At 32.4% G+C, this 15,214-nt stretch overlaps 1 protein-coding gene across 2 annotated transcripts; it reads right to left on the bottom strand.

The window, feature by feature from the left end:
* Positions 1 to 1,723: 1,723 nt before the first annotated feature.
* Positions 1,724 to 14,879, bottom strand: LOC121124399 (uncharacterized). Of its 2 annotated transcripts, XM_040719554.2 has the most exons (3): positions 14,714 to 14,879; positions 3,171 to 3,365; positions 1,724 to 2,838 (listed from the first exon to the last, which is right to left on the bottom strand). In XM_040719554.2, the coding sequence occupies exons 1-3, from the start codon at positions 14,714 to 14,716 to the stop codon at positions 2,071 to 2,073; spliced, it is 966 nt and encodes a 321-aa protein (XP_040575488.1). In that variant the 5' UTR covers positions 14,717 to 14,879; the 3' UTR covers positions 1,724 to 2,070. The 2 variants fall into 2 exon arrangements, with proteins under 2 accessions (XP_040575488.1, XP_040575489.1); XM_040719555.2 differs by lacking the exon at positions 14,714 to 14,879 and having other exon boundaries at positions 3,171 to 3,561.
* Between the last annotated feature and the right edge of the window lie 335 nt (positions 14,880 to 15,214).

The following is a 15,214-nucleotide window of genomic DNA, read 5'->3' as shown; positions in this document are numbered from 1 at the left end:
TCCTCATTATGCTCATTTTCTTGTATAGTCAACGAAAAGAAGTGAATTGTTATTTATTTCCTAACTTTTTCATAAATATAAAGGCTTGTTCTTTTAAAATTTGTAGCGTCATGTGAATCCAGCTCGGAAAAATGGAGCCAAAAACGATAATTGTCTCGTGAACAATTATTTTACACGTCTTATAGGGATGGGAGTATCGTTGGGAGAAGTCCGTGAGTTACAAAGAGACAATGTTGAAAAATAAATACCAAAACTCAGGAAAAATGTCTGGTATCTTTATTAGGTCGGAAACTTTTCAGACCACCCTCGTATATATAGAAACCATGACTGGTTATTGTATAATAATTCTTTCAGATTGACAGAATATTATAAAATATCTTTGTATGTATCACAACGGAAACCGGCCAAAAAATATTTCCCTTTCTTGAGCGGTTGTGTATACGCAACAGTCACGTCATTAAGATAGATACATATAATGTATATAGGTATAAAAACCTGAGAGATCTTGAATATTTCTGAAAGACTCTTGCATCGTAACCCAGTTTGATAATTAGGATGGTGATTTTAAATCCAGAGAATTTAAGGATAATGTATATAACCATTATTTGCCCAAAATATATTTTGCAATACACAAATCGTTTGCTCCTACATGACAGGTCCATTATAATGAAGCCTCGAGAATGGAAGCCGCAAAGAATCAACAGTATTATATACACGTTTATTGGTCTCTCTCGCCACGTAGTAGTCGAAGAGTTTCAGGTCTGGGTAGCTACGATGCCACCAAATTTCCTTTGTCGAAAAAATGAAGTACATAAAAAAGTGGGTTTTTCCAAAAATAAATCCCCTTCCAATTACACAATTTGGACAAACTGCACCAATTAAAAATTCAAGCATGACACTAGATCTGTGTACATCAATTTAAGCCCTCTAGCATAATTATTACTGAATGGACGATTAAACGGAATCGGGTAAATAAAGTTTAATTTTCTATTTTATATCTGTTATCTATTTCTTTAATTACAAATTAAATTTTTTAGCTATTTACTATAAAATTGAATATTAGAAATTTAGTTTTACAAATGTTTTTGAGAATAGCTCGGGATTTTTAATTTTTTTTCAAAAGTTTAACATTAGAAATTTTTTTCCAAAAAAATTTTTTTGTTTCTGTTTAGTTCTGGTTTTTGGAAATTTTTCTATAACAAAATTATTTTTTTTCCTTCGGATTTTGGAGATTTTTTACAAAAAATTGTTTTTTTTGTAAAAAGTTGTGGAATTTTGAATTTTTGTTTGAATATCGAGTTGTATTTTTGAATGTTTAGAAAAAAATAATTTTTTAAATTTAAATTTTTGGATTTTTTTCCAAAAAAAATCCAAAACCAAGCCCCCTCCACCCCAAAATATAATTCTGTGGACAACCCTGATAGCAAAATGACATCTTTTAACTATTATTTAAAATGATAAAGAATCGGGAATTTTCACTAAATTCGCATCGGAATCTGCATGGGGATTTTTTTTTTTTTATCTTCTCATCCCTAATAATGATCAGAGGTACACAATATTGACTGCGAAGTATTCGTATTTTTTCTTAAGTAGTTTTGTAGGCTGAGTCTAATGATCAGACATTGTTGCCAAGATATTGAGGTCTGAACTTGTTCTTGATTTAAAATCCCCACCCTGTGGTACAACCTATACAAAGTAATTAGGATCCACATTTGTAAAAGAATTTTGATATTGTTATTATATATTTATTAAAACAGGTAATAAATGAGTAATAATAATTTTAAATAAAATTTGTGACCCAAGGCAGGGCCAATATAATAATGATAATATTTAAAAATATATTATAAGGGAGCATAAAACTTAGTTTAACACTAGGTTTAATAGATAAAGAGTCTTATTTTTCAAGGCCATCTCTTCGCGTGGATCCTTCGTCTGTGAGTGAGTGAGAGATTGTATGTACTACTACGGTTGTTCATCTACTTCTTTCTTCTTGAAAAGTGTTATTGTACATGGGTAATAATTCTGACATGGGTTGTTGTATGTTAAGTAGAGCAATACGTGTGAACAGGATTATAAATAAGGCTCAAAATATGAGACTGACGTAGATATTTTTTCAGGACTCGATGATATTGAGGAGGGCGAGGATGGATTTGGAGAGGGATCTCGCTCTGATAATAATGGGTCTGGTATTACGGATCTTGGGGGCGTCGTTACTGTTGGCGGTGATGAAAGACTAAATTGTACCTTTCTCAGTGAAGGTACAGTAGTTAATTTCGTATGAATGGATCGAGGGGGCGGGGGCGGAGGAGGTTTTCGTGAGGGGTAGGAGTCGTTGGAGTCAAATGACGAATTGGGACTACATGGAGATGATCGTACAAGGATTGGGGATGGCAGTATACTCGACGTATTAGTTAGAAGTGGGCGAAGACCTAATGAGTGTGGAGGAGGGTTGAGAACCAGGGACTCATCAGACTCCCGTCCCGAGTCTTTTCCATCTTCTATTTTCATACTCCGTTTTAAGTTCTCTAAAATGGAAGTTGAAGAGTCATCGATGGGATCCTTTGATGATGGGGAGTTTGAGGGAGACGACAAGGACGTGGAGGTGGATTTCAGTATACCCTTTTGGTCCAAAGGGACGACTGAATGAGAAAGTCCTATGATGGCGGGGCGATATGAGTCTTTTTTACGGAAACTCCCTGGGCGGGAATGTTTTCCACGGATTTCGGCACGGTCTGAGAGTAGCTCGGAAATTCGCTTTCGTTCAAATAACATTCGGCTCTGAAGAAAAGTCAGCTCACGACAAATCTCTGCCAGCTCCTCGTCCTGCTTGGCTTTGAGCTGAAATAGATAAAAATAAAGGCAATGAATAGATATTATTCACTCAGCATATCATGACGTGAAAGAAATAACAAAAAAATAAACGGGAGAAAGAAAGACCCTAGGAGGCCCCATTGATTAATATTAGTCATGGATGACAAGATATAAAACCTCTTGTCTTAACAGTTATCTTTCTGTTACTTTCTCCCGACTTCTCATTATTTCATTTTATTATTATTCTTATGTAAGAATCTTTTGTATAATTTGAATGAAATCCTATCAATAACTTTAAGTTGATGGATAGATGGCGTTTGGTTAACTCGTACTTTGTAATTATAAAAAAAGAGAATTACTTTTTGAATTTCATTTTCCTTTTCCTGTAGTTTGATAGCAGTAGCTAAAATGAGTTTGCGGGCCTTGGATGACCGTTCACGACTCTCTCTTTTCAGATTTGCATATCTTGACTTCAAATCATAGAATTTATTCCTCCAAAAGTCTTCTTCCGATTCCACTAGAATGGATGGAGTTGAATCCATAATACTTTGTATCTAAGGGTATATAAAAGAAAGAAAATGCATTAAATAATTTGTCAACAACAAAGGATATTTATTATATGTATGTTCATTTTTAATGGGGTAGTGTGATAGCAAGTATGGAGGAGAAGAAGGAACCATTAAAAAGGCCATTTTTTGTTACTTAAAACAGGTTCTATGTGTGTACAATGGACTGTGCGGTTGCTGCTTTGCAAAAAAAATAATTACATACTAAAAAGAAAGAGAATTTGGGTAGTACAAAAGAATTAAAATTTAAAGCGCGAAATACGAGAAACGCCCGCCCAAATTTACATATTTAAAACCTGTTACTTTATATATTATTAATATATCAGTCATTTTCTACAAGAATCCACCCTTCATTCATTATGTGAATAAGGGTTAACCCATGAATAAAGTGTCTTTTAAAAAGAGAAAAGGAAAATTTTAATAGTTGCGGGAAAACATTTTTCCTTCCTTTTTTTCAAAAAAAAAAAAAAAACACGCCATTTTCTTTATTTGTAGTTGTATATAAATAAGGGAATGAAAAGGGAAAAAAAGGATATCATTACATATGATGATAAGTTTGCAAATAACAACTCTCTCATGCCAAGTGATCTGTATAAAAAAATTATACACAATATTAATCCAATTAGTGTAATTGTTTGCTAAATGTCATATCATTAGTCCTAATATATGTATGGTATTTATTATTATTCTATAGATTATGTAACGACTATAAAAGGCCTTCAGACTCGAATCTCTTCCTCTCTCCGAATGATATTCTCTCTTCCCCCTTCTTCTTTTTTTGTAAATTACTACATTGTGGAACATGACTGTTGAATGAAATGTGAAACTCTCTTTAAAAAAAGAAAATGAATAAACAAAGGAAACGTGCATCTAACTACAATCTACTACACAACGGATTAAAGTCCTACTCGCGTATAATGATGATGAAGAAGAAGAGAAGTGGCGACACAGTCATAGTGCAGAAACAAAGTAAATAAAATGTCGATTCAAAGCTTCTTTATAATCTCATAGGCGCAACCCTGTCATTTCAAAGTAGATACTTATACTGGGGTTAGAACTGCACACGTCGATAATTAAAATTCGGTCTGCAAGTCGTTACTTTTATTGTATCAGGCAACCGTTCCTCCGAAAAGAAACAGAAAAAATGCCCAAAATCAGTTGGTAATAGTTGGCCAATCCTTTCCAACTATGCAACTATTATTCAACAATTGTGAGGAATCGTTCACAGCATAACAATGGCTTATTATAATTCAACCAATCAACGTTCATAACACTGATTAGGAGAAAAGAAGTAGAACATCCACAGCGGACAACAATTATAATGTATGGGGGCGGTCTGAAAAGTTTCCAACCTCAACGTGAAGATGGAAGCAATAAATGCTAGTCACATCTATCTAGCATCTGTTGACAGTTACTTGCCAAAGCTTTAGCCATTTTGGAAGCGCAATTGTTATGTAACAGTCGTTTGAGTGAGTTTTTATGAAAATTGACAAAATCGAGTATGGTGCTGTCATTAAATAATTCACACTGTAGAAGACATTTAAAGGCTTGTTGTGTTCAAATTTGAAGCCTCCAAATCAATAACGATTTATAACAACAAAAATCGGTATGTTTAATAATTTGGTCTAGAGAGAGTCAATAGATAAAATGTCGATAACGTCAGTAGTTTGTTTCAAAATGGTGAGCATCAACATACAAAAACGTTCAATAAAGATAGTGGTAATTGTTGCATAAATCAGGAATAGGAAAAAATCGATCTATGGATTGAGAACGAATAAAAACGGACTACATATTGAGTCTAAAGACAATAAATATAATTTATAGCTATAGGCAAGGTGAATAGAAATAAAAGGTTAGACCATCATGTAATCAGGCTTGCTAGAAATTTCAATTTGATGTATCGTACCGACTGCTGGATAAGAAAAACAGATTTTGACAAAACACTCATCCACTATGACGTCAATATTAAAAAGCGCGGTGGAAGTCAAACATCAATCGTACAGGCGTAATGGTATAACCTTGTCTCTCTATTATCCCTGAGCTATAGGTAGTTCTTACTAATTACTAATATAACTAATAACTTATCAGTTAATAATTTCGCCAGGTATATAAGAATATAAGATATTTAACTAGATGAACCACAAACAACAAATGAAATGGATCAAATTATATCTTAACATAATTCATGTGCTCGTAACCGAGGAACAATAATACAAAAAAACTCTTATTCCAACATAACTCTTTACTCTGATGACATTGAATATTCACAAGACTAAGTAATGAGCTAGCATGACAATTGTCTAGTTGCTAGTCTCTTCCCAACATAATTAGAGATGGTCGGGGAATGGGATAGTATAGACCAATTGTTCTTAAATGGGGACACGCGTACCCCTCGGGTCATCAAGACGCACTCCAGAGGACCTTAAGATTTTAAAAGAATACTATACAAGAGGTACAAAATTCAGGACGTCCGTAGGAGGTGGGCCGGAAGTGGATTAACTCCCCCAAATTAATGAATTTTTGTTTTTCCTAGAAAATTAAATGTTTGAATTTTCTTTTTTCCTAGAAAATTAAATGTTTGAATTTTCTTTTTCAAAATAATGAACAATTGAAATTTAATTTGATTTTTTTAAATAGCTATGGATTTCTAAATTTTTCTGCAAAAAATTGATATTTTTTTTTTTTTTTCCAAAAAAACTTAATTTTTTTGTGAAATGCTCAGGATTTTTTAAATTTTTTGTGAAATGCTCAGGATTTTTGAATTTTGTATCTAAAAAATTAAAGTTTTTGACAATAGATAAGGTTTTTTGAAAAAAAAAAAGTTTTGAAATATTAATATTTCGAAAAAAATTAAGATTATATTTTTTGGATTTCTTCTGAAAAAAAAAACACCCAAAAACCAAGCCCACTCTCCTCCAAACTACAATCCTGCGGATGCCCTTTTCACTTAAACTAAATTCTTTTTTGTTCTGGTCAAATAAATATCTTTCAAGTGGTACATCACTAAAAAAAAGGTTGAGAATTCTTGGTATAGACAATAAAGCACATTTGAAATTTGTAAAGTAAATTTAAAGACGAGTTAACTGTCACATTTAATAAATTAATATTAATTAATACCTACAATTTATAAACATATTGAATAAAAACTATATAGGACCTCAATATAAGTCTTAGATTATAAATAATTTTAATTTACAGAAATTATATGTAATAATTTTTGTAGCTGCAGTATGAGTCGTTACAAATTTTCCAGCTTCTGACTCTACCAAAAAAGGCCCTTCACTCCGAACCAAACACTCATTAGGTGAAAAAAAACAAAAAACATTGACAGCTGACAATGAAATAGACTCTGTGAGTGAGGGGAGTGATAGAAATCATTTCTAAAATAGTTGTACATAATATATATAAATAAATTGTAATATCCCCCCTCTTTTTCCCAAGAGAATAATTATGTTTATTTTCACATTAACAAAATCATATTTGGAAATTCAAAATGTTTTTTTTTGTATAGAACCTATGGTTATAAACATACTTAATACATTCATATTTATGACCAAAAAAGGGAAACAAGTTATTATGATTTTTTAACGCCCTCTAGGAGGAGATTGGATAATTATAATCATTCATCCCCCTCCCGTTGTTTGTATATTTCTCTACACCCACAACATCTTTACTTTATGCAGGTTGCATATAAAGCTTATGCTTATATTAGTGTTGTGTGGGTTCGAAGGATTATTATCGAATCGAGCTGTGTCGTTGATTTTTATACTACAGGGTCGTGTAACAAAACCTGGACTGTTAATAAATATTATTTTTTTCACTAATATAGACAGGTTTAGTTAGACTGAGGTCATCCCCGTGTTCCTACTCAACCCTGTATACTTGAATAACAGTGTAAGTAGTTAACAATATCAACACAAATGGGAGTGAAATGCTTCCTCGGTCAAGTAACTGTCAAAAACATTTGCCCCAGTTGAAAAGTGCTTCCCATACCGATAATTTGTTATAAATTTGTTTGGCAATGGCTAAAACTGGATTAACTTCATCAATTTACTGGCGGCGGTACTCATAGTTATTAGAAGTTCGTCGAATGGACGAACTTTGCTTTAAAACAAAATTAATAAATACAATATTTGGTTTGGAAATGGCAAAAACTTGATTAGCTTTATCAATTTTTTAGCAGTAATAGCCGGGATTAATAGACCTCTTCTAACAGACAAAATTTGCTTTAAAACTATAATAATAAATTAGGGGCGTCCACAGGATTAGACTTTTGGAGGGTTAGGTTTTTGGAATTTTTTTCAAAAGTCCATAGCTATTGACAAAAGTTTGATTTTTTGACAAAAAAAAAAATCAAAATCCACAGCTCTTCACAAAAAATTCCAATATTACATTTTTTGGTAAAAAAATTGAAAAAATAATTTTTTTTGGGAAAAAAATTGAAGAATTTAATTTTTTTAACCCTCAAGCCAACCCCCTGCGGAGGCCCTTGTAAATACAATATTATTTTTTTTGGAAATGAAAAAAACTTGATTAACTTATTAATTTACAGTCGGTAGTCCCCTCGGTTATAAGGCATCGTCAAACAAACAAACCTTGCTTCACAACTATAGAAATAAATGCAATATTTCGTTTCACAGATAACAACTTCTTTTTATTCATTAATAAGTGCAGACTAACAATAGAAACTCTCAATACCTCTCTAAACTACAGTTAAAGAGGTGTTGCAAGACTTATTCACTAGCCGTTATTTAGTATCAGAGAATAAACATGTTACCAAAAAATTTAGGACTCAAAAACAAATTCAACTAATAAAGAGAATGTCTTCAGTTGAACCAAAAAATGTATATCTATACTCATTTATTTTTAATTCAAGATAAAATTATAATATAATTAGTCGTGGTACCCTGCATTGCCCAGAGTTATTAGGCTTCGTCAAACAGACACAAATGTGCTTAAAAGATATAGAAAATAACTCCCCTACAAGTCCTTGGAGTTAATCTCCATTTTTTTTATGAGCACACTCATTCCTAGATACTATCTCAGAAAAAAATAATATCACGGGAAGTACTTTAGTCACTAAAGAGCTATCTGGATCAGCCTTAGCTACACACACTCGATGCCTGCACAACTAAATTAATATGACTATATTATTAATTCTTAGATCAAAAATATAAAAATAATATACATCAGGGTTCACCATGTACACACAAAATGCCTGCAATATTTCATTAATATGAATGTATGGTTATTTCTTCAAAATCTAAAATGTTTGTACGTTGTACAGCAGTTCATAAATACAAATTGGCGTACATATAGACAAATTTTGCGATGCAATCACATATTTTTAGGGAAATGATCTTTCATTTCAAGAACCCCATCTTTTTTTTCGCAGATTCTACGTACGATGTATGCTATTTTGTGCATATTTTATCCTTCAAAATGAAGATCAGTAAAATTATGATTTTCACATAATACTTGCACTAATAGCACTGAAATACTTGATTTTCCAAAGACACAAGTCGACTAGAGATGTTACATTTTTCGAAAAACATGAAAACCCCGAATATTGGACATTTTTAAACGCTACCGAATACCTTTGAATAAATGACCTTTTAAACTAGATTATACGGAATATTTTATTCTATATTCACGGATCGATTGGAAAAATAAATTTAGAAAAACCGGCATTTGAATATCTTTTTATTGATTAACATCTCCGGGGTCGACTTTATATTTGTTGAGTTGACTTCACTTCTATCACTAAGCCTTGACAGTGTATCGAGAGTTTTGTGGCACTATATAATTAATCATAATTTCTAATGTGTTCTTATTATTTCCTCTTTCAAATTTCGACATTTCCGACGATTCAATTCAACCAAACTCTAGTATGTTCGATTTATATAATACACAGTGTTTTCAGTTCTGGAGGTTTCTGCATTTATTTCCCCCTAACCAGAGTTCTGAACGCTAATTGTTGGAATTATAATTAGTTTTTGTTAAGCTGTGAACAATTTTCATCAATTATCCAGTAAAACAGTGGTTCTCAAATGGAGGTACACGTACTTTTGATTTACTTCGAGGCACTTCACTTGAGACTTTTCAATTTTTCTCAAAAAAAAAGGTAATATTTGAAAAAAAAAAAATCAAAAATTTAATAATTGAATTTTTTTGGAGAAAAAATAAATTTGTAAGTGAATAGCTGTGGATTTTGAATTTTTTTTCTCGAAAAAACTTAATTTTTTGAGAATAGCTATGGATTTTTTTTTTGCAAAAATTAATTTTTAAGCGAATAGCTGTAGATTTTAGAATTTTTTTTCGAAAAAATGTTATATTTTGTAACTTGTTTACATTAAAAAATTTTATTTTTTTATTTAAAAAAAAAAAAAAAAAAACCAAGCCCCTACCCAAAAAAAATAAAAATAGTTATAATAAATTCCTGCAGACGCCCCTGTCACTGAAGCTAAAAATGCCTTGCTCTGATAAGGGGGTACTTGGGTTAAATAAATACATTAAAAGTGTGCATCACTAAAAAAAAATGTTGAGAATCACTGCACTAAAGCAATGTTTGTTTGTCTACCAATGACTCAGTTTTGTATGTGTAATTAATATCTTAGATCTACGTAAAATTTTCTTAGAAATAACATTGAAGAAAGGAGTGTGTTGCAAAAGCTCAGCGTGTTATTTTAAAAAAGAACAGAGGGGAGTATATATATATGTATGAAATAAAGTCTGCCTATTTAACTGTAGAGGACTTATTTTTGAACGGGTGCTTGATATTTTACAAATGTGGTACTACGTAATTTAACATTTTATAACTGAAATAATGAGCGTGTCTAGCTAAAGCTCAACAAGCATTTCAAAAAAATGAAAAAATAAGGGAAGTACACCCTCAGAGGGTTTCTGCTTATTCCAGTTTTTAGGAACGAGATAAATCGGCGTTGTACGAGGGTTTGGTTAGCACTAAAACCTGTAAAATTGAAGGAATTATTTTTCAAGTCAACTTTTAACTATTAATCCTTTGTTTTTTTAATTTGGTTAGAACAATTTACAAATTTAATTCGTAATATATGCCAGACAAGACACTTGTAAAATTTAATCATAACTTGGTATTGACTTGATTTTTAATCCGGTCATTTTAAAACTTAAAATTTAAATAAGCCAATATTTATTCAGGAACATTTTTAAATGCAGGTTTGTATAATAAATAAGTGAATCAAAAGTTTTAGCACTAGGTATCAAATCAAATAATTTCAGGACACTCACCAATTCCTCAATTATACACTTTTATTATATGAAAATAAAGGCATAGTATGAACAAACGTCTCAACAATTATGTACGTGGAAGTCAGAATAATTCTAAAGACTACGTTATGCGAAATCAAGGGGTTTGAAACCACGTTATGCAGGGATCCCCTGTATATAAATTTGAGTTTGAGTGTGTCCGTGTGTGTGCCCCTTATAGGTGTCCACACTGTTGTACGTAGTAGGCTGTAATTTTGCGTGTGTGCATAAGAACCTGGTCAGGATAACACGGGGGTACCGATTTGGGGGGGGGTCATATAAGAGGCCCTTATTCTATACTTAAAATACAAAAATTGTTTTTTGGTGCTACAGGAGACTAGAAATAATTCCAAACACCACATTATGCTAAATCTGATATTTTTGAAATGGGTTTATGCGGGGAACTCTTTTAGGTATATGAATAAAACAAAATTTGTTCATATCTGACTGTTATCAACGCCTAATAACTCCAGCTGGTTAAATGATATTTCTATAGTTGAGAGGCCAAATGGGATAATTAAACTATCGGCTGATTTTGGGCCTTATTTTCTGTTATTTTTTGGAAGAAAGGTTGGGAGAGTCAATCAAAGTAAGACGGTGAATATGCCGCATGATCTGTGATGTTGCACAAGCAAAGTGAATTGAGATTTTGTTGTTATTATTTTATGTTTTAGATTCAACCTATCACGATATTATATTTGAGAGAGGGGAGAGATTAAAGTGATCACGAGTTAGTTACTTAACATAAATTTAATGATAGTGTATTATTATGTATTTTTATGATTATAGTGAGGTCTGCTGCCATCGTGGATGATGATGATGATCAGGAAAGGAAGGAAGGAAGGAAAAGAGGAAGAAACCATTTGGAAAAAAAAAAATAACAAAAAAATGAAAATGGAAAATTTCTCTAGTGAAGCACCTTGAAAACGAAAAAGTAAAACACAAAATCCTAACTTTTAACATAATATTCTCATGTCTGTGTACTTGTTTAGGGGTGTCCGCAGGATTATATATATATATATATGGTTTTTGGAATTTTACGGTATTTTTTTTCAGAAATTATTAAATTAAAACGAAGAAATTGTGCAACTTGGAACTTGTACACAACTTACATACGGGCCAATATTTCATAGAGATCTGAATCTCTGAGAATAATAGGGACTGTTTGATGTATATGAATAACCACTATCTATCCAATAAAAACCTCTCAAATTGTAAACGCTAAGAGGAAGTCGAATATCTGTCAAAGAATTCAAATAACTCCATAGTATCATTTTATGTGATATTACGAGGGGCGTTTGAAAAGTCTATTCAAAGTACGATAGATGGTATATCTGGCACGTATAGAGATTATTTTTCGTTAATAGCATCTTTCAGCCAGATCGGTATATTTCTTTCTGTTTGGCAACAGTTTGAATCGAGAAAGTGGAGTGATATGTTTATGAAAGGCAAAACGCCTCAGGAGAGTAAAAAGAAGCTTCATAAACATTATAGGGGCTCCGTACCTTCGATTAGTAAGTGGTTTTAACATTTTTGGGTGTCCATATGGGCAAAAGTGACGCCCTGTTGAGGTTACTACTCCAGAAATCATTGATACAATCCATGATATGGTGATGGATGACAGAATAGTGAAGGTGCGTGAGTTTGCTGGTGCTCTGGGCATCTCGATCTGTGCTCAGGTATGTGCTGGTGCATTGTCAAGATGGAAAATGACTTTTTGTGGGCCAATCTTGGGTTTCTTGCTTTCTTGCACCCCGATTTTTCAACGGTCAAATAACGATGAATAATATATACCTGTAATAGTTTTACAGTTTTCCAGATACTCGACGAGGATTATTCTTTGTGAATCCAAAAGACAGTTGCCATAATCTTTCCGGTCAATCCTTCGAATCAAACAAATGCCAAATAAAAAGAAATACACCGACTGGCTGAAAGTTGGTTAGGTGTTCTTCCAAGAGATGCAACTAAATCAAAATAACCTCGATACGGGCCAGTAAGGCCCATCTCTCGGACTTTGCACGGACTTTTCAATCGACTATTGTACAAACCTTGCTCTAAGTTAATCTAAATCTATTCCCCTAATGTTTTCAGCCATAATTATCGTTCAAAATCCATTTGAAGTGAAGTCATGCCGGACGTTAAACAGCCCCTTAAACGATAATTATGATTGAAAAAAAACATTATGATATGTGAGCAAAATCCAAGAAGATAAATATATAAATTCTATATAACAAGAAAATGATACAAGGGAGTCATTTAAACTTTTTATACAATAGTTTGTTTTGCTCTTAGGGATTAAAATATGAAATCCTGTCAGATTTTGAATGGATAGAAGGCGCCTTAGTGGCTATTGTTGGACATCAAACAGACTCAATAAAGGAGAAGCTGACTGAACTGAGTGTTCTTAATTTGTTCACAAATATAAAGAAAGAAAAACACGTCTTTGTTGTCGTCATTCATTTTGTGACGGATTGAATTGTGGAATTTTAATCTATCTATCTCTCCATTAAATAAATATCAATGGGTATTTATTTTAGGTTAATTGTCCACTTATCCATTGAATTGAAATTGTATTTTGTCAAAATACATATATATGATTGAGACAGAGCCGCCATTTTGGATACACTTTTCTTTTTATAGCCTGCTGTATTGTTCAAACTCAAAATAAATTAATCTCTCTAACGAGAAATTAATTCTATTATTATACAATAATTAGTACCACTAGAAACTCATTACCCATTGCTCATGTGACGTCAAATCCATTCAGAAAAAGAGAGTAAATGATTGGAAGGATCATCATAGATGTATGAATAGAAACCAAAATTATGGTTTTATATTTCCAAAAACAAAAAAATAGGTAAAAATCTTCCTTCATCTTTTTTTTTTCTGCTTTCACTTTCATTTTCATCCGGGTACGCATCTTTGGCGTACAAAAAAGATGGAAGAAACGATGGAAAATAATGAAAAAGACAATAATAAAAAAGAGAAACCGGATTACCCGCCTTTTTTTTCTTTATTTTTAAGGATAAAATATAACCTCACTTTGAAGTTCTTCGCTCCTTCCTTTAAGTGCCTACTACGTAATACATATGGTGGCCGTCAACACTAAAGCAATCTATGTGCAGGATCAAAATTGAGCTTTGATTCCATTCGTTAATTTCTATGAAGCAAATTATTCTTAGTAACCCTTTGGCTGTGCCGAAAATTGCACTTAAAGTAGGCAAAATGCATACTCAGAATAAAACAATGAGAGATTGACAAATTTAATGGTTTGAAAGGGTCATATTTGGGACTAATACAAGTCTTTTAAATCAAATAAAGGATCTCAATTATGGAAATATTTCTTGGGTATCTCAACCCATACCAGAAATTAGAATAATATGCCCGTAACCGACTCAAATGTTCCTATTGGGCTGTATGTTATTTGTATGAAATATAAAAAAAAAGCATTTTCTCCTTTTCTGGATTCTTTTTCAAGATTGTTTTGATGTTAACGCAAACACATATATATAGTATGTAAAATAAAAATATGCCTCTCCCCCTCTTGTGATTTAATCGATCGTCATCGAAGACAGTATTTCTCAACCTTTGTACAATGTGTACCATCTTATAATATATGAATGTATATATATAAAGATATCTCCAAGTACAACGAAATTGAATATATACACATCAACAACGGAGTCTTACGACGCTTCACCACTACTTACTGAGAGCTTCCCAAAGCACTGATCTAGGACATTTTCTCTTGTTGTTCAATGTATGTGACAATTATGGTATTACTTCATCTGAAAGTGTTACATATAAAAGAGCACACAAAGAAAGAAATATATTATTAAACAATAGATCAAATGAAGAGTCATCCCTGGGCTCTGGGCCTTCAGACTCTTTCTCCTTAGGATATTCATAGTATAATAACTTGTAAGAATATATAATACTCTGCGGAACTAAATCGACCCTTTAAGGGTAGAGTCAAATAAGATTACAGCATATTCATACTGTTTAAAAATGTCCACAAGATATTATGAGTAATATGAATAAGTTGTCCTCACCATAAAGATTGAATCCAAGAGTGTTTTATTCTGTGTGTGTAAGTAACATATCACTATCACTGAATCACAAATAACCAACAATCATGCAAAAAGGAAGAAGAATCCAACTGAGGAATATAAGTATTTTAAGTGCACGTACTTCAACACTGAAAGAGATCCATGAACTAACTAACGAAATAAATGGAAAATAAATATATTTCTTCGTGGGTGCCCGGTGGTAGTCGCGGTAGAGAAGCAGTAACAGAAAATTATGTTAACCAAATTCAAGGAAGAGAGGGTGTGAGAGAATAGAAAAGATATAAACGCGCGTACTCTTGCTTCTTCTTCAATCCTTCTTGGGAGAGTTCTTCCTGAGCGTGAGAGTGCGCTGGAGGGTAGACAAAATTAACTATAGATATTTATATACATATATATAATAGTTCCATTTTCGGCATACTTTCAGTCTACTTGTGAGTGCTTGTTGTACAATGAAGCGACTTCACTGACGTTGTAATTTGCATC

This window comes from Lepeophtheirus salmonis, chromosome 9 (assembly GCF_016086655.4).
Source record: "Lepeophtheirus salmonis chromosome 9, UVic_Lsal_1.4, whole genome shotgun sequence".
NCBI classification, from domain to species: Eukaryota; Metazoa; Arthropoda; class Copepoda; order Siphonostomatoida; family Caligidae; genus Lepeophtheirus; species Lepeophtheirus salmonis.
This window is presented reverse-complemented; position numbering and strand designations above follow the sequence as displayed.

Bases quoted from the DNA above. Each gene is read 5' to 3' on its own strand.
- LOC121124399 (XM_040719554.2), bottom strand. The intron at 2,839-3,170 runs GTAATTCTCTTT...TATCTATTTCAG, and splicing joins AGGAAAATGAAATTCAAAAA to CTCAAAGCCAAGCAGGACGA.